Source organism: Squalius cephalus (assembly GCF_949319135.1).
Source record: "Squalius cephalus genome assembly, chromosome: 4".
Taxonomy (NCBI): Eukaryota; Metazoa; Chordata; class Actinopteri; order Cypriniformes; family Leuciscidae; genus Squalius; species Squalius cephalus.
In genome coordinates, this window is record NC_137125.1 from 38,582,212 (window position 1) to 38,602,072 (window position 19,861).

The following is a 19,861-nucleotide window of genomic DNA, read 5'->3' on the forward strand; positions in this document are numbered from 1 at the left end:
TTTAGGGACATTAGGAAGATGGCGGCTGCCCCGCTATACTGTGTCTGCCGGCGGCCCTATGATTTTAACCGGTTTATGATCGAATGCGACATTTGTAAGGACTGGTTCCACGGCAGGTATGTAAATTATGGTCTATTTAACATATGTGTGAAGGTTGGTACGTACAGGCTGCCATGCCACGGGTGTATTTTTGGTGTAAATCAAGGGTGTCATGTGAAAGTGCTGGTGACGCGCGTTGGGGGTATTTAAATATGACTGTGCGCGATCACGATCGACTCGCTTGATGTTTTGAGCGTTATTGATCGATTTCTGTCAGATTTCTTCATGATAAATGTGTAAGAGGAACTTTTAATACAACCTGCCTTCCACAATCCTTCCCCCAGGATAAGATTATCCTGCTTTCCTTTAGAAGTGAGCTGCCAAAAGCCACATGGCTCATCTGTATGTGTGTTATGAAACTAGACATTTAAATCGTCTGTCTGCTTGAGCTTGACAGGCTTAGCTGAACTTGGAGAAAACTGTTTTTTATCTCACTTTATAGCTCAGATTTAACGCCAAAACAATCCATTTTGTGACTTATATGGCTATTAGTCAAAAGTTTTCATCTGTGATTTCAGATGGGTGCAGATGGGCTTCTATTTACCATAGTAACCGTAGTCTCTGACAAAGTACATTATTTACTACAGTTACTAAACTACACACACACACACACACACACACACACATATATATATATATATATATATATATATATATATATATGTATATATGTATATATATATATATATATATATATATATATATATATATATATATATATATATATATAAGATTAATAGACATCAATGGGATGTCTTGACAAGTAGGCTATGCATACAAGATTGTGTGTATTTATCATAATCATGTTATCTTTATCCTGTTCCCTTGTGTCACATTGTTTTATGTGGTAAGACAAGTTGTGCAATTTGAACACTTCTAGTGCTTGGCAGAATATTTTCTAGATATTTTGAAAATTAAATACAAAAAAAATCTATCTTGGCTGGCACACCACATTTCTTTTTGGAGTATTGTCAAAAGTAGCTGCCTTTAAGCTTCAAGACAGAATCTTCTCTGTAAATGAGCCAGGTCTCAGCTTTCCTTCCTGTCTTGTGAAGTAACTGCCGGTTATACAGTGAGCGGTTGTGCGGGTGTTGAGAAGTCTTGTGTAACTTTGCGGAGCTGCCAGATTCCCCAAAGTGCGAGACAAAGACTGGCACCTTTTCAGGCCAGAAGAAGAAGTGAGAGAAATGACTGAATCTGCAGTGTCAGTGAGTGACGCACAAAATCGCTACGACATGCTCGGTATCACTTCACTCTGAGCATCTAGATTGACGTGACGCAATTTTCCATAATCCGGTATGTGAAACTTCTTGTGGAATTTGCACGCCAAAAATTGTGGCAGAATGTGGATGTCTGCCTTAATGCACATGAGGTGAACGTGTGTCTGAACCTGTGAATTAATCACTATAAAAGACAAAGGACCCTGAAGGCGTGTAATGTTATAATTGGTTCTCTTTAGAAGGAGAGTCATAGCAGGTTGTGAATTGCATAATGAGACCATAGATTTTTTTGAGGTTTACAGGTGAGTTTAGGACGGTGGCCATAGATCTGGAGCTGCAAGTTCAACACGCAGTTCAAATCTCAGGTCAAGACCATCTTTTGTCATTTTCAGACTGAAAGTAAACAAATTCTGTGGACCTGAGTGCCGTCAAAGAAGCCAAAACACAATCTATTTTCCATTTGGCTGTTAAACCTCCTAATGCTTAGTGTCAATTGGAAACTTCAGGAATGCATTGGTTTATTTAGGCTCTACTTTTCACCATTAGTCTGGTCTTGAAACGGTCTTAAAAATAAACATATCGTTAAGTCGGCATGAAATGAAAATTCACCCAGTCTATGTCATTGATCGTATTGTGAACAATTCATCCATGCATGTTACATTTTTTAAAATTAGTTTTGACCTGGTCATTTTTAATCAAAATGTCATAACTCTGATCTTTCAGTGAAACGACTGAATTCTCTCTGGTGACGCTTGCCAAACCAAGTCCCACTCTATATTTTATAATTTTTTGATAATTAATTTCACTCATATCTACCTCACAGTATAAGAGAAGACATGGTGCTACTTCTGTTTCATTGTGCATTTTTTTTTGCATTTACCAACGACTTGTTTCACAAATATGCCAAATAATTTCTATAAGATGTGGTATCGGAATTGGTTGGATCATGCAAAAACGTTTAGCAAGAACTGGGCTAAAAAGTTTCCCAAGCAAGAAAGGCTTAGGGTCACAAGGGGTCAGCAGATTTGTGTACATACACCCCATCTAGCCATACCCTCCCAAATGTAAACTTGTTTGGCTCTGGATTACCATTTGGGAATGTTTCTGCATTAGGCTATGCAGTGGATGGATTGACACTGGCCTAAACATCAGTCTTTCTTTGGATCTTGAATGTGTGTGCTCGTGACAGGAACATGAAGACTTGAAGATAATTTGTATGGCTTACGAGGGAAAAGTGCAAGTAAAGGCAATGTTAAAATACTTTCCCTCTTCTGGTCACTTGGTTTGTCAGAATGTTTTGCCGTTCAACTCATTATGTCTCATTAAATCCTCAATGGGCTTCTGAGTCTCAACAGAAGCCCGGTGTGAGCCGCTTCCAGACCTGAGACGGCATAAAGATTTGTGTTCACTAATCAGGGCCTGGTTTGGTGACCCCTGTCTGCTCTGTCTGCTCTGTAGTGTGTTAATCCAATGCAACTATCCTGCTTATTTGTTGGGAAAGTATACAGACGATAAATGATGAAAAATCTTAGATTGTCACTATTTAGTTGGCTGTATTTATTTGACTTTCACCATTAACGCAATCCAAGTAATGCAGATCCAGTGGTCTGGAGTCTATTGTTCTGCTTAAGCCCAAAGTTGTTTTTTACGCTGCATGTGACATAGGCTAAATGTCATCATCAACATTGTTGTGTACTGTAGCCCCATGGTCCGGTTTTTATAACTGCATGTATTTTGAACATGCGCCTCATGCATTCAGCTTGAATTTTTTTGTACTTACTAGGCTAGTTGGTCCACAAGGCAGCAACTCTGGCCCCGGCCATTGTTTAACAGTCCAAAAAGAAAAAGAAGAGACGACAAACTATTGAGGATTGCATCAACAAGAGATGCCCGCAGTGATGAGCGCTTGTGTGAGGTGTATAAAAGATGCTCGCAAACTCTAGTCAAAAAAACTGACATTTTTATCGATCAACTTCGGGATAGAAGTAGTGCAGACACTGGACAAAAATAAAACTTTCTAGTGTGCATTTGTTGTGTGCCTGTGTTTGCACTTGCAGACTTTGTAATGTTTTTACAAATATTTAGCGTAGGAACAGTCTAAGCTGCCATTGCTAGTTTTAGGTCAAGACTTGCTTTTTTTGGGTGGTAAATAATGGCGCAAATACCAGTAAATTGACTAGCGCAAACCTTAGTAAATCACCTTACGTGATTCATTACTCTCCTTCCCGTAAATTTTGCGCCTGAAAGTGAAACTCCTTCATATAAAATAACTGTCCATGCCTTTTCAGCACAAATTTTTCATTGTGTGTATTTAGTAAATCGATCCTATAAGTAAATTGTAAAAAGATGGTTTGAGCTGTCGCAAGCTGTTTGTAAATCTGCTAAACCTAAATATTTTTTGTGTTGTAACTGTTTTAAAAGCAGTAAGGCACTTATTTTTGTGATGCGCCTAATGTGTTTTGCCTAATATAGCATGGCATCCCATTCCTCATTGCTTGCTGAATATGTGTAGTAGGCTAAGTGACGTATAGTAAATGTATATAGTGGGTTACACAAAATAAAGGGCTCTGACAAGCTGGCCACTGGAAACATGTTCAGTAGGTTCATTCCTTCACACTTTTTGCTTTCACTCCCTTTGGTTCCCTGGTGGGTAGTTAATCAGTTACTCAGGTGACAGTAAGGCTGACTCGACTCCAGGCATGTGGCACACTGACCTGGTTCACATGCTGTGATGAAACTAAGACAGAGAGATGAATGGAGCACTTCATATATAAAAAGGCATTATGGGAGAGATGGTTAAACTCCATATAATTAAATAAATGCAATAAGATGAAGATTTTTTTTAACTATATTCTATAGGCTATTCACGATGAAAATGAGAGTTTGGCCTATAACAATAAGTTTCCATTTCCAACTTCGATTGGCACAAGGTGCTCAGAGAGCTTTCATATAGTTATTTGGACATTGTTGTGCCGTTCACGTGGGCTCATTTCATAAATGCGATTATTCCAACATGATTTCGAGGCATTATGGGATTGTATATGGATTATATGTGTGTAGTGCATTGTGGGAGCCTGTTTGGTTATATGGTAAACGTACGGCTTTATATTTCACTTAAGCAGAGTGAATTGTGTGTCCAAACTGCTGAGAACTTCAGTACATTCATCAACTGGGGGACGGGATCTGAGGTCTCTATTCTTTCCCTCATTGTCTGCACGGAGGAGGGAAGCGGAGGAGGCGAGTGGGTGTAGAGTCATTCATCCATAAACTCTTCCTCCCCCATCTGCTCGTGTGTCATTGCATGTCTGGCTCCTCTGATACCCAGGTGATGCAGCATGAGCTTGGAGACTGGGATTGTGTCACAGGGGTAAAAGACAAACATTCGATGAATGCTACAGACTTTGGATTGTCTTTTCAGACCTCCAGTCATCATAACAAATAATTAGCGATTCACCAATAATAATAAAACATGGGCTGATGATAAAACATGGGCTGATGCCAATAACATGTTAATTAGGTTGTGTTATGGTCGGTAACTAATACATATTAAATTAAATATTTATATAAAAATAACTTTAATATTAAATAAATATTATATTAAAGAGCCTATAAATTCTATTGTATTTTGTCTACATAAATTAAACAAATCCAATGCTACAAGTGAATTTAGACTAAATATAAATATATCTAAATATAACTTTAACAGTATTATTCAATTATTAATGTTTAAAAGATGAAGTTTAAATGAGCATTAGATGATGGTAGAGCTGTATAAATCGTTAAAGTCCAACTGAAATCAAAATTGACCCTATTTACTTTGTTAGCGCATATTACTAGACTTGTGTTGAAAAATTAATCCGTGCAAGTTAATACACAGAAAAAAATTGTTTGCCGTCGTAATCTTTAATCAAAGTCTGAAAAGTTACTTCCGGTCTGGAATGGCGTTCCTTCTCTGATGATGTAGGTTTGACGGCTTGGGTTGGGAAACGCTTTTACTCCCCTCAAACCGTTAGTCTGCTATGAGCAGAGATGGAGAGAAGGAGCGCTAGAGTAAAACCCTGCCCTCTGTTCAATATTCCGTTTCACTGGGAAGTACGTCACAACACTGGAGAAAAGTCGTTTGCAACTTCCGGTTCACGCGGACTTTAAAAGATCATGATCTCGACCCATAGTCTTTTCCCTGAACAACAACGATTCGCCTGTCTATTAAACCCCTGACAAGTGCGATTATAGCGAACATTCAAATCTGTGAGAGAGCAGTTATCAGGTATAGGTATGAAAATGCTTCATAAATATTTTCACACAGAGTATCATTATTTCTGTGTTTTAATCATTTAAATTATCACAAGTGCTGGGATAAAAGTTTGTATTTAGAATATAAACTGATGTCTAAGGTAGCGATCAAAATTGAGTAAATCACCTTTTGAAAGTAACTTGACTCTTCAAATAAAGATTTTATCAAACACTGTTACACCAGTTGGCAATTAATGACTGTTAAAAAAATCTAGGCCTATTTGTCATTTGAATCTTTTATTCAAGAGAAGTTTTTGTTAAAAAACACTGATTCATCCAGTAATGAAACAAGTGACTTCTTAATGAGCGAGTCATTGAATCATTCATTCAAACCAATTAAAAATTCAAATTAATAAAAAAAACATTTAAACAGACTGCAGCAATTAGGCTAACATTTTGTCAGAACCTCTAGTGAAATACATTGTGTTGTCTATTCAGAATTGCGCAGCCCAGATGAAAGGAAAGGTAACCTAAATGTAAAAATAGAGGAAATGATCATGAACAATTTACTTTGTTTGATTATCGAATTTTTTTGTACATGGTATTCTATATATTAGATAGTGCATACAATGGATAAATGTCAGGATCAATCTCAAAAGCATTTCAGTTTTTGAGCAAAAAACTGACATTTAGTTATGTTAGGTTGCAGTAGAATAATTTCCGCATGGGACCACTGATACCTCTTTACGAGTGTTGATGGTATTTTGCCAGCATGGGTGGCGTGGGGATGTTCGCTAACAGTATACCCCTGCAAATGTATTCAAACTTCTTTTTCCCCACAAGCGAAAAACAAAAAAGAACTATGCCGTTAGTACATAGGGGCTTTTACCTCTTCTGGGATGACAACAGCTTTAGCTACCTGGTTCTACTCTGTCTTTCTTCCAAGTTTCCTGCAATAATGAGGAGATCAAAGCTTAGACAGAAACACTAAGTCCTTTGCATGTGTTCAAAGGCTGTCTTTTCTTTGAGGAGAATCACCTTTCTGCTGAAGACCCCTGCTGATTTAACAGCCCCATATAGCACAGGATCCACTCTTGATGTTAACTCTATTCTGATGGTAGAGAGAGCCAAAGCGTTTACGGCAGCATCATTCACTCCATTCAACTCAAATAGGAATTAAAACCACTTTTGAAATGCATGATTGCAGCAACATCCAGCAATCTACAGAACATAAGGTGTCCATGTACAGCTTCTTCATTGCTAGCATCTACCAGAGGCTCTGTCCCAAATAGGGTACTTGATGTATAGACTTGCAACGAACACTTGAAGTCCATGAGGTCGTATGGTGTCCCATTTGTCATTTAAGATCTTGGAAGGGCGGTGTGCCAGTACTACTACTCTGACTACTGGGATACAGTATTATGTCACCATTTGTGACAGGGATAGCGGTCGTCTGATACTGTTTTTTTTGATGGCCGATGCTGATATCTTAGAGAGCAGGGTGGCCGATATATAATACATATCATTTATACTTATTTGAATTAATATTTAAGAAATTATAAATAAATATGAAAATAGATGTAAAAAAATCATCTTTAAAGGTTGTATCAGCGATTTCAGGTCCAAAAAAGGCCCAAACATAAATGATCACATTCATCTAATCTTTCCTAAGCAGGCTGTCAAAAACCGCGTCTCTGTAAGCAGCCTAGGCTCTGAGATCTGCACACAAAAACAATTGGTTTCACCAACCACTCAAAACCAAAATAAATAGTGTTCCAACCAATCACCGACAGGGGTGGGTGTTGTGAGGCTTTGCACTCGTGTTCTCCGACTTCGCGTGCAGCCGTTGCACGAGCACAAAACCTCACAACACCCACCCCCTGTCGGTGATTGGTTGGAACGATTGGAATCGCTGATACAACCTTTAAAATAAACATGCTTATACTTTAGGTGGCAAATTCTTGATTGCAATCACAAATAAATGTATTTGTTTAAAAATATATGAATAAAAAGGAAATAAGCTGTAACAGGGTGGGATACTCAGTAATCTGGTAAGTTTGTGCTCACTGGTAATCATATTTTTTCAAATCAAGACATGGTAACACTAATTTTACATAGACCGCACAGTGAAAATCGCATGAATATGACATAATGGGCAACTGAATATAGCGCAGCATATTTTAAAATCAAGGATTTAAAGTTTGTCGATCATGCGTCTCCAGTGAAGCTGAACTGACCGCCACGCACAGAGTAACACGTTTCATGCAGGCTACAAATGCGCACTTCAGAGTATCTGACAGCTGGATCCGTGATATTAAATATTTATTACATATTAAAAGATTTGTTTAAATTATATGCGTATTTGCTGAATGCTGATGGTAAATGAGAAAGTATAATAGTCTTTGCCTTCCACTAACTAATAATATAAACACAAACGGTATACTTTTTCGCATACCGTTTCATTTTTTGTTTAACAGGTCTATTTAATAAAGTATTTTACAAAACTGTTAAACAGAGTTCGTAAACTAATGAAGACTGAGAATGTGAGCGCTGTGTACTAATGCCGCGTTCCAGGCAACCTGTAACTCGTGTTTTTCCAACCTTATACCCGTGAAAGTGCACTGGAACGGCAGTCAAACCCGTGACTTCCCACCCGTGAACTCGTACTAGATCGATGTACTCCCAGTTACGAGTTGGAAAAACACGGGTTACAGGTTGCCTGGAACGCGGCATTAGGCGCAGTGCCGCACGTCAAAATAAAAGTCCAGCTTCTGAAACATCAGCCAATCCGAAAAATTCCAAATATCGGCCGAGATACCGGCCTTGGCAATATAGCGGTCGACCACTAGACAGACAGGGACAGAATATATGTGACGAAATGCCTCATATACTTGTGGGTAGTTGTCCACTGTGAAGTCTGCACATGTGGGCGCAGCAAAAGCATAAAAGGGAGCATAGTTGCACTCATGTGCACTCTTCTGAATCGTAAATCAATAACTGGGACAGCCCATCGTTTTGTAGACTTAACAGACATATGTGAGCGAAGGACCCAAGACTGCAAGTGCAGAATCTGCATTTCTCAATATTTTGGCTGTATAAAAGAAATCTCTTTTGCGCGTAATGCTGTTGTGCTGTAGCTGGGCCAATTTGAAAGATAACAAGTTTGCTGAAGAGGCTGAATTTATTATTTTTAACAGATGTAATTGGTGATTTGTCATCCAACCATTTATTGGACCTCACGACCATTTCCCACATTTAGTTGAGACCGTTGTAGTGTTCTTGTGTGACTAAAAAGTAGCAAATATATATATATAAGCTACAGGAAAAGTAGAGTATGTATCAGACTAGGTGTCAGTAAACACGTCCATGTGAGTGTTAGCACTTTCCTGCGTTCTCTTGTGTGGCCCCAGTTGTCTCGGCATCAGTAAATCTCTTGCCGCTGGACTGTCAAAACTCTGCTAGCTGATTTCACATGGTTTGAATCTTAGGAACATGTGTTTGTGTGGGTGGCTGAGCATTATGGTTGTGGTTGTGGTTTGGCTTTTTTGGTAACATGACTTGGCGTGCGGTATGAGTGACATGGGTGGTGGAGGAAATCCCACAATTGTGACGCAACACTCTGTTGATTGTAGTACTGCCTGCCCACACAATGTTTGACGTATCCAATGGTAAACTATGTCAAACATTTTTGACATTTGTAACATTTTCTGAAAAGTTCAGATGATGACGCCATTGTACAATGCATCATAGATTATTGACTGAGTTTAGAAAAAGGACATGTAGGACCATAAACACCATAGGGTCTGCTAACAGCCATTCCTTGGGTGGCATTGGTGACCCATTTTATAGTAATGTGGTTGATTTTAGTTTCATTTGTAGGCCTAATTGTAAATAAATTTTGATTATACCATGTTCATGTGGTAATTTTGGACATTCATTGTGTAAGTTTTGGTTGATGGATAGGCCTATATTAGACTATTTTTATTTGACCTTTTTGATATTATCGTCATAAGCAAATTAGCCTTTCGAAATACTTAGATATTATAGACACCTGGGGGGGTCCTTTTGAGTTTATTTTAGACTCAAGTGTTTTTTTGTTTTTTCAGCCATGTTTCTGTTTATTAAAATGATTATCAGTATTGGCTAGAATTTAAATGTCAGTGCAAGCACCACTGTATTTGCTTCATAAAAAACATTTTTGATTATGCTGTTTCATTGTAAATTTTATCTTTAATAACTAAATATTATTTTTGTGTCATTGTGTTAGTCTAGTGTGAATGGGTCATTGAGTTCTCATCCAAAGAGAAGAAACTTGTAATATTCGAAATAGAGCAATGCTAATGTTTATAAACACAAGTTTAGGCTAAATATTTAAGATTTAGACTTGTTTTTGTAATTTGCTTGTGGCTACTGCAACATTCAGATGTATGGTTATGGGTACTTTATCTTGCTTTCCTTTTTTCAGTTGTGTTCAGGTAGTGGAGCACCATGCTGCTGATATCGATGTTTATCACTGTCCCAACTGTGAGCCCATCCATGGACCCTCCATGAGTAAGTGTGTGCATGTACACGTTTCTTTATTGCTTTTGTTGTGTCCAAGGATCAGTCTTATGAATATTTCTTTCTTTTTCTCAGTGAAAAAGCATAACAACTGGCACAGGCATGACTACACAGAGCCAAATGATGGCACACACCCCATCCAGGCAGGAACTGCTGTGTTTGTACAGGAACTCCAGGCCAGGAGCTTTTACAGGTACAAGCACCTCTGGATTAGATTTTGAACTTTCCTACTTTGACGTCTAATGTGTTTTAAGGACATAATCAATCATTGATACATGTGTTACGGCTTTGAAATTTGCACCTACCTGATAAGACTTGCAATTGATTTGTGTATCTTGGCTCTTCCAAAGTGGGGATGAGGTTCTGGTGCCAATGCATGGGAGTCAGGTGACCCAAAGCTTCCTGGAGAGGGAGGGCTTCCATTACCCCATAGTGGTGCATGACCTGGATGGACTGGGCCTTAAACTGCCCTCTCCTTCTTTCTCTGTCAGCGATGTGGAGCATTACGTTGGTAAGACCTCAGTTTGTGTGTATTGCGTTTATGGTCTATCAGATAACAGCTCAGGATAGTGTCTGTCAAGTGGGGCACTAGAGCAAGAGACGCATTTAGATCACATTTGGGCTCATAACCAGTGTGATGGAACTAACATTAATTTTTCTTGCAGTAACAACATTTATATGCTTTTGAATCTTAAATGTTTCCAAACCCTTTGGTCGAAAACTCGTGACTTTGAGTGTGTGAGTGTATAAATAACAAATTGGGGAAATGAAACTAGACAGATGTTCTGGTCTACGTTTGAAAACTTGTGATTAACAATGAAGTAATCAAGAAAACAGAGTTTGCTTCTAGCTAGTTACAGAAGGGTTTGCCTATGAAGAACCAATCAAATTGTAGGAAATTATGTAATGTATCATGTCATTTTCAGCATGCGGGTGGGATTCTCTCTGAAATTTGTCTTAGATCCTCCGGCCATGATTAAAGCATTTTCGAAGGCATTGTCTGAAGTCTGTTTAGTTAATGCTGCGCAGCAAGTTAGGGTTAGGGGACTCGGCCGACGTTGATGAGGAGACGCGCTAAAGTATAAATATTATTGAACGGGGACGGTCAATTGTAGACGAGACCCAGATAAACTAACGTTGACTGTAGACGTTCGGGGACGTCGACTGTAGACGAGACTCGGGTAGACTTAGGTCAGGTGCGAAATAAGAAAAGTCTACCACACCAGACACACACATTTGTGCATATATGCTGTTCAGAAGTTTGGGGTCAGTAAGAATTTTTTTTTTAAGGTAGGCTCTGTGATTTCGAATAATAAAGGCACGTGAAGGCAAGTTTCTGATGTGGGCACTTTAGTGCCTGAGGTTGAAAAATCACCCTTTTACTCATTTTATTTAAAAATCATCATTTTATTAAAGCTAACAAGTAGTTTTTTGAACAACTTTAAACACATTGGAGCGTTAGGTAAGGTTACCAAGTGCCATTGTGATTGTGGTTATCCGTCCGTGCTAGTAGTGAATGGGTTTGGACCGGACTCCTGTGGACAACTGTGGAGGTTATCTCCTTTCTTTTCTACATTAGACCTAAAACATTTCATCTCCAGTTACAAAGCCGTTGTACAGCACAGCCAGTCTGAGCTCAGGTTCCAAATAGGGATGTTTTATCTCAATGCTTATGTTACATGGCTCCCTCTTTCGCACACCACTGATCTTTAAGTTGGAACTGTTTTAATAGTAACAGGTGTCGAGGGGAAGAGGTGTGTGTGTGTGTAAGAGAGAGAGGTGGGGGGGAACTCAACAGATCATGTTACCTAGCCAGTTGGACACAGACAAAAGGCCACTAACCTTCCCTGTCTGTCGTTTCTTCCATTTTCTCCCTCCACCTGCTTTTCTTTTCTTAGAAAAGATACACACACATTGAGAAACACTCATTCTTCCATGTATGGGCAAATTAAAAAATAATATTGTTTGTTGTTGTCAGACTGTCAGACTTTAACAAATTGAATGCAACATTATTCATCAGAGCAACAATTTTAAAAGGAATTTAAAGGGGTAGTTCACCCAAAAAAAACTTTTAAACTTTTAAATCGATTACAGTCATGTCATTCCAAACCTGTGTGACTTTCTTTTGTAGAACATAAAAGATGATGTTTGGCAGAATGTTCAAGATGCTCTTTTCAATATAATGAAAAAGTTATCCTGCAGCTTCAGAATAATTTTGTTAGTTGTATGGTATTTTTTGTCATTTTTGAAGCTTGACTCTAGTCCCCATTAATAATGTTTTTTGTTAACTAACACTGAAACGAAAATTATAATTTTTTTAATTAGCTTATGCTATAATCACGATGTGCAATACATATTTTCCAGCCTTCGACTGACGATCATGTTTTTTGTACTGTCCCTATTCAAATAAACGTATAAATTAAAAAAAAATAAACTAAACTATAAATATTAAATGAAAAACTTAAACTAGAAAAACATTATAAATGTTGTCTTGAACTAAAATAAGTTTAAATTGAAGTGAAATAAAAATAAACCTGTATAGAAATATTATAAGGGAAAAACAAAAAGCACATACAATTATTAAAACTTCAACTAAAATTTAACTGAAAATTTTAATATAAAAGCTATAAATGCTATAATAGTATATGAATAATACTAAAATAACACTGGCCCATTTACTTCCATTGTGTGGAAAAAGCATGAATATTCTTCAAATATGTGAGTTTGGAGTTTGCATGTTAGTTTGCATGTTGAGATTGAGAAACAAATTAAATATGATACATAAATGAATATTTTTGGGGTGAACTTTAAATGTTTAAAATTAATATTGGTGGAAATTAATGGGTGATGACCATAAAAATATCAGCAGTGGTTCAAAAGCTGTGCAGAGTTTTGTAGTTATGTCCTGTTGCCAACTTTGGCTTGAGCCTTTCACATTATGCGTTTGTGGGACTGTTCCTCCAGCTGTTCCCTGTCATCAGACGCTGGCCAGCTGTGTGTGTGTTGAGGGATTGCAGTCACTTCACCAGCAGCTGTCCAGCGTCGTTTCCGGTCCTCAGCTGTCTTTTATGATTTGCGGTCCTGCAGCTGTGTCTCTCAAAAGCCTTATTACAGAATATATAGCAAAGAATTGATGCATAAAAAAATCTAAAAGTATCCACTTTCTTTTCCCAGGTGCAAATAAAGTCATTGACGTGATTGATGTCGCAAGACAGGCAGACAGCAAGATGAAGCTGGGAGAGTTTGTGAAGTATTACTACCAACCTGAACGGCCCAAAGTGTTGAACGTTATCAGCCTGGAGTTCTCTGATACAAAGTATGTCTGTGTGAGAAACTGTCAGTTTTCTTTCTATGCAACATAACTTCACTGCAAATGAATTTATTCTACTGGTTAAGATAACATACAGTGTTACTTTAACACTTAGGTCACATTGTTGTTGCATTAGATGACAAAATAGCAATCCAAATATCCTTTGTTTTTAAAGAAAGATTGTTTTTGGGACCTGATATACAATTATCTAGCTACTGAATTCATCTAACATTTAGCATGTATAAGTGCTTGTGTGAAATCTGATTTTTGTTTTTGTTTTAGGATGTCTGATTTGGTGGAGGTTCCTGAGATAGCGCAGAATATGTCGTGGGTGGAGAACTACTGGCCTGACGACTCGTTCTTCCCCAAACCATTTGTGCAGAAGTATTGTCTCATGGGAATGAAAAACAGTTACACTGACTTCCACATCGACTTTGGAGGAACTTCAGTGTGGTATCATGTTCTTTGGGTATGAACTGAGACCTGTTTGATGCTTGACAGCTCTTTTAACTTATGTTAGTTAGGCTAGGATTAGTTTTTTTGTGATATTGAAATTGGTGGTGAGATTTATGAAATTTCAATGGTAGCAAAAATGTTGATCTAACTTCATTTAAAGCAAAAATAACTTTATCGTAATATAGTAGTCACCATTTGAAGTGGATCAAAAACCTTAATCAAAGTTATACATGAATTTTGAACAATACCCATTCTTGTCTTAGGACAACTTTGAACTTTTTTGATCCACTTCAAATGTTGACTACTGTATATATCATATTAAAGTGAAATAACATTACTCATCTCGTCATATCGCCCACCCCTATGCATGAATAATTAATGGCGCCCAAGTCATGTGATTTTACAGTTCTACAAGAGCTGATAAGCAGTTCCAATGAAATGCTGGTAATTATTTTGTGTTTTTGTGCGCAGGGAGAGAAGATTTTCTACTTGATCAAGCCGACTAAGGCTAACCTTGCACTATATGAGTCCTGGAGCTCATCACCCAATCAGAGCGAAGTATTCTTTGGGGAAAAAGTCGACAAGTGTTACAAATGTGTGGTGAAGCAGGGAACTACCATCTTCCTCCCCACCGGTGAGAACACAGAATTAGACAAACTTCTGAATCCCTTTTTGAGTCCATTTAAAAGATTATGCCCACCCACCTGTTTACATTATTATAATCAGAATAAGCTTTATTCGCCAATGTGCGCAAACACAAGGAATTTGTTGTGGTTTCCAGGAGCTCTGAGTGCATACATGCATACATCCATACATGCATATATAACACAAGAGGATAGAAAGAACATTTAAAAAGTAAGATTAAGAAAATAGATATAAAAATAATACATAAACTTGTGTACAGATGTGTGCATTATGTACTGTATATACAACTGTATTAATAAAAATATGTATTTTACATAGTAAGGATCTATTTATTGCCTAACTCGCTGGTGGCATAAACACCATACTGATTTATGAATAATAAAAACAGGTAGTAATTGACTGTTTAAGGTGGAGATAGCCTGAGGAAAGAAACGTTTTTATGTCTAGATGTTCTAGTGCACAGGCTGTGGGCGGGTTGAGAGGGCTCTGTGATGATACGCGTAGTCCTGAAGGTTGGGCAGGTGCGCACCAATTATCCTCTTTTGTCTATTATATCAGTTCCTTCTGCAGTTTCTGTTGATGATGCAACAGAACAAATGGGTCAATAATGTTTATTTCTAATTGATCTATTATTTATATATCAAAATTGCAATTAACATTTATTAAAAATATTTATCAATTAAATTAATATTATATTCATTTATATAATTTATTATAATGTATTAAAGAGATTTTATTAAATTATATTTAAATGTTTTTGTTTTTTTTTCATGTTAAAAATGTCAGGTTGGTACAATGGTAATGATATCAAAATGAAAAAAAAACAAGCATTATTAAAATAATGAAAATCTTAAAGAAAGTCTTAAGTTGTTTGCCATAAACTTTTATTATCATCATCATCATAAGTCATGTGATGCAACCAACATGCAGCAACAAGAAATGTTTTTATAGAGAAGACCTCAGACACTCGTGACTAACTGTCAAGCTCAATGTGTCTCTTAATATATCAGATAATTTGTAACATGGAAAGTGTAGTTCAGGTTGTAAATTGTCAAGTAGTGAAAAGTAATATTTATAAATTAATAAATCACGATATTTGTTGTAAAAAATTTTTTTTTACATGTTTGAAAATAATAATTAATATGTGTACACACGTGTTCAAGGCGTAAAGGGGGGAAAAAATAGTTTTTTACTTGACATTATTTGAAACTTTTCTTAAAAAAAAAAAAAGGTATATGTTTCAAACCCACAATAACCAATAGGAATACAAAGTGTACATTGCTAAGAGCCTAACTAACTAGATTTGTAAAGGATTTTTCCTTTATTGTTGATAGGTGTCATTTACTTAAATAACAACTTGCCTTTTTTATCCTTGATTCACCCCACAACAAGAGAAAAAAATAGGATGTGCGCTATCATATAAAAACACATACACGGAACAAGGTACGGCAAGGCGAAAGTAATATTAGGCGGTTTCCCAGGACTTCTGCCAGGAAAATGTGGATCAGCGTCCAACACTGATGACCCTTGTTCCAGTGGGATTGTTGGGCAACGGTCTTCGCTGAGCAACGTGGTAAACAGAATGGAAACACTCTGAAGGGCTGTGATGCAATTCACGTGCATCTCACCGAATGGAAAGAATGAAAAGTGTCTGAATGTTATTTTAATCACCCATGAGAGGCGCTTTAAATCAGAACACGTTTAGAGTTCTATAAATGGTCTCTAACCAATGCGGAGGTAGTAGACGTAACTCTTCTAGGGGGAAGGATTCATTATCACAGCATGTGTGTTTGAGGAGTGTGAAAGCGAGCTTGTGGGTTTCCCTCCTCGAGCAGAACGTCACGTATGACGAAGCAGAAATCCCCCTCTTGTTCAGCAGCATGTCTGCACACGACGGCCAATACACATCCAGCCAGACGGGAGAGATAAAACTGAGAGAGGTGTGGGTGTGAGATTACGCTATATTTAGCTTTTGCTGACGTGTATTTGTTTGTGTGTATTACACACTGATTACTGAGGTGAATTGTGTGTACACTGTGTTTTGCTGCTGTCTTTACAAAAAAAGACTACTAAAATGTTTGTGGTTTAAGCTAATGTTTAAAGGAGGTAATATGCATATGACATATGAACAGAGACATCGCTAATAAAATGAATGTATAAAAGAATTATGGTAGGGCTTGTGAAAGGGAATTAGGTCAGCATAGAACAATCTTTGTTGAGGCCTGAACGTTGATCTCTGTTGCCCTCTACAGGTTGGATCCATGCAGTGCTCACTTCTCAGGACTCCATGGCGTTTGGTGGGAATTTCTTGCATAACTTAAACATAGGCATGCAGCTCAGGTAAAACCCTGCATTTATTCCTCAATATTTATCCTTTTGATTAAGCTGTTCTAGACGGTCTATGCTTTTCCTGTCCTGTTTCTAAACGGATATTCCTACTGGAACTGATATTAATTTCAGGTGTTATGAGATGGAACGCAGACTGAAGACTCCAGATCTCTTCAAGTTCCCATACTTTGAGGCCATCTGCTGGTATGTGGCCAAAAATCTTCTGGAGACCCTTAAAGGTGAGTGGGACAGGACAACTCTTGCAGTGCTTTAGTCTAGGGTAAATGAAAATAAAACATTTGCTAAAAACAGATTTTGTTTGTTTAAACTGTCATGTGACTATTAACCAACATCAGAGAACTGTGAATATGATGTTAAAATGTTGAAATATCAATGTAAAGTATTGTCAGTTATTCCTTTACATAAACATTCCACTTAATAGTTGCGGATGTAGCCTCTTGATGGAGTGGAGATTGAAACGTTTGTGTTTTCAGAGCTGCGGGAGGATAATTGTCAAGCTCAGGATTATCTAGTGGACGGGGTGAAAGCTTTAATCTCATCGCTGAAGACATGGCTGAGGAGGGAGGCAAGAGAAACTTCCGCTTTTACTGTGTCATTATTTTTCTAGTGAAACTCCTGTGGCTGTTCTACATGGTTATTTTCTCTGTGTGTTTCCTCCACAGTTGACTCAACCTAACAGTGAGGTTCCAGACCATATCAGGCCAAGCCATCTCATCAAAGCTCTGACCAAGGAGATCCGCCACCTGGAGGTAAGACGAGCCCGAGGAGCTCCAGTGCTTTTGAATGGGGGATTTAGACAGTAGTTCACAGCTGTTGTGACAGTAAGAGATATTTGGTGCTTTTTGTTTTGATCTTCACTTTGCAATTTTATGGGAACAATTCCTTTCTGTCTTGCCAATATTCTACTTAAACTAAATTCAATTCAATCAAAATAAACTAAATTAAATGAAACTTAACTAAATCAAATTATATGAAATAAAATAAAATAAAATGATATTAAAACTTACACATTGGAGTTAATAATTATATTATATTATATTATATTATATTATATTATATTATATTAAACTATATAGCAAATGTACAATTAATATTCATTTAAATTTAATTAAACAATTTAAAAGCTTAACTTATTACACTTACACAGTCTGCACTTTAAATTAAATGAAATTAAAATAAATTAAACTAAATATGAATTCTTGCACAGCTTGGAGTAAATTAAAAAATATTTTTTACACATCTTGGACTTTAAATTAAATTAAATTAAATTTTTAAAAATGTATTAAATTAAATTGTAATTTTAAAAGCAAATTTACAATTTTTAAACAATTTAAAATCATAAAATCACATTTTTACACAGCCTGGACTTTAAATTAAATTAAATATTAATTCTTACACATCTTGGTGTAAATAATTTATGTTCAACTAAAGCAAGTTTACTATTAATATTCATTTAAATTTCATTAAATTTAAAAGATTAAGTTAATTTTTAATTCTTACTAAGCCAAGTTAAATCAAATTAACATTAATTCTTTAAGAAAAAAAAATCCTTTTAATTTTTAACTAAAATATATGCTCATTAATATAATGAGTGTTTCCACATAACCTAGTGATTTGCTGTGGTATTTTCTTGAACAGGATGACTCGAATAAAGCTGGAAAATCTCAGGGAAGTGCTGAGTGCCCTTTAAAACGCTCAGCACTGGAGAAAGGATATCAGGCACGGCGTGCAGCTCGGCGGCTACGAGACCACCATCATCGACACCACCACCATCATCATCATCACAGCCACAAACTGCCCTCTAACTTGGACATCCTGGAGCTTCACACGCTGGAGGTATTAAAGAGACTGGAGGTCGGACCGCTTGTGGAGGTGAGCGAGTCAGATTTTTTTTCCCCATAATGCACTGCAGCATGAAGCTCAAATTTCTCATCTGTTCTCTACCGCGACATTAGCCTTCATTATTCCTTATCATATGACTGTAATGCAATGCTATCAAATGGTTTTAGAGGGCATTTTCACCTTGATATTAGATAGGTTCACTGCTTTAGCAGCATGCAATTATTCTATTTCCAGTAAAAACATCTCTCGTTTCTTGTAACAGGACCCAACCTTCAGCTCCAAAGTGAATGGCAAGTTTAAGAAAGTGTCTTCAGTGTCTGCAGTAGCTGTTGATGGGAATCATGACAATGCCCTGCGCCTGGTGCTCTGTAATGGCAAAATTATGAGGTGAGGGTCCCGGTAGCTTCTCTTTTTGTGACCATTAAATTAGCTATCTGTTAGGCACTAGTTTTCATTATTATGAGTGACCCAGAGATGTATAATAATGCCAGTCAATGCACAGTAAGATTTAATGGTAAAACTTTAGTAATTAAAGGACATTATTAGATGATATAAGAAAAAGAAAATAATATTCATTTTGTATATATATTACTGTTTATTTAAATATTTAGTAAGCAAAATACATATTTAAGAAATAATTGAATGGCTACATGCCTTTGTTTTCATTTAACTTGTAAACATTTACATTATTTAACATATTTAATGTGACATACCCAAATTAGTAGTGAGAATAGTGACATTGAGAGATCATTTGTACCTCTTTAATTCTTGACATGGAATGGTTTGATATTTTTATTTTATTTTTTATTATTATTATTATTAGTAGAAGTAGTAGAAGTAGTAGAAGTAGTAGAAGTAGTAGAAGTAGTAGTAGTAGTAGTAGTAGAAGTAGAAGTAGTAGTAGTTAGAATATTTTATACCATGGTCTGGGTGAATACTCGATTCTGATTGGCTGCAGGGTGTCCATTAAAAAGTGATAGAGGACACCTAGTAAATAAACCGTCAGGCGTAACCAGGGAAACCAAGTTATTGTTTGTAAAAACTTTAGATTTCGATTGTAAAACTAATGTGTTATTTGGCAAGTGACCATGGTATAAGCGGGTTAATGCCCTTCGAGGTGTCCATTGTCAGGTATTAATGGACGACG

The 19,861-nt window shown here is 36.9% G+C and overlaps 1 protein-coding gene across 1 annotated transcript in view; it reads left to right on the forward strand.

Annotated features, from left to right (window-relative positions):
• kdm7aa (lysine (K)-specific demethylase 7Aa) overlaps window positions 1-19,861 on the forward strand; it is a 25,374-nt gene continuing 5,513 nt past the window's right edge. The window contains exons 1-13 of the mRNA XM_079870199.1: window positions 1-116; window positions 10,018-10,103; window positions 10,188-10,305; window positions 10,463-10,623; window positions 13,287-13,428; window positions 13,705-13,891; window positions 14,350-14,512; window positions 16,776-16,863; window positions 16,984-17,090; window positions 17,346-17,437; window positions 17,535-17,621; window positions 18,511-18,744; window positions 18,977-19,101. Coding sequence (XP_079726325.1) covers window positions 19-116; window positions 10,018-10,103; window positions 10,188-10,305; window positions 10,463-10,623; window positions 13,287-13,428; window positions 13,705-13,891; window positions 14,350-14,512; window positions 16,776-16,863; window positions 16,984-17,090; window positions 17,346-17,437; window positions 17,535-17,621; window positions 18,511-18,744; window positions 18,977-19,101 — 1,688 coding nt within the window. The 5' untranslated portion in view covers window positions 1-18. The remainder of the gene's footprint in view (window positions 117-10,017; window positions 10,104-10,187; window positions 10,306-10,462; window positions 10,624-13,286; window positions 13,429-13,704; window positions 13,892-14,349; window positions 14,513-16,775; window positions 16,864-16,983; window positions 17,091-17,345; window positions 17,438-17,534; window positions 17,622-18,510; window positions 18,745-18,976; window positions 19,102-19,861) is intronic.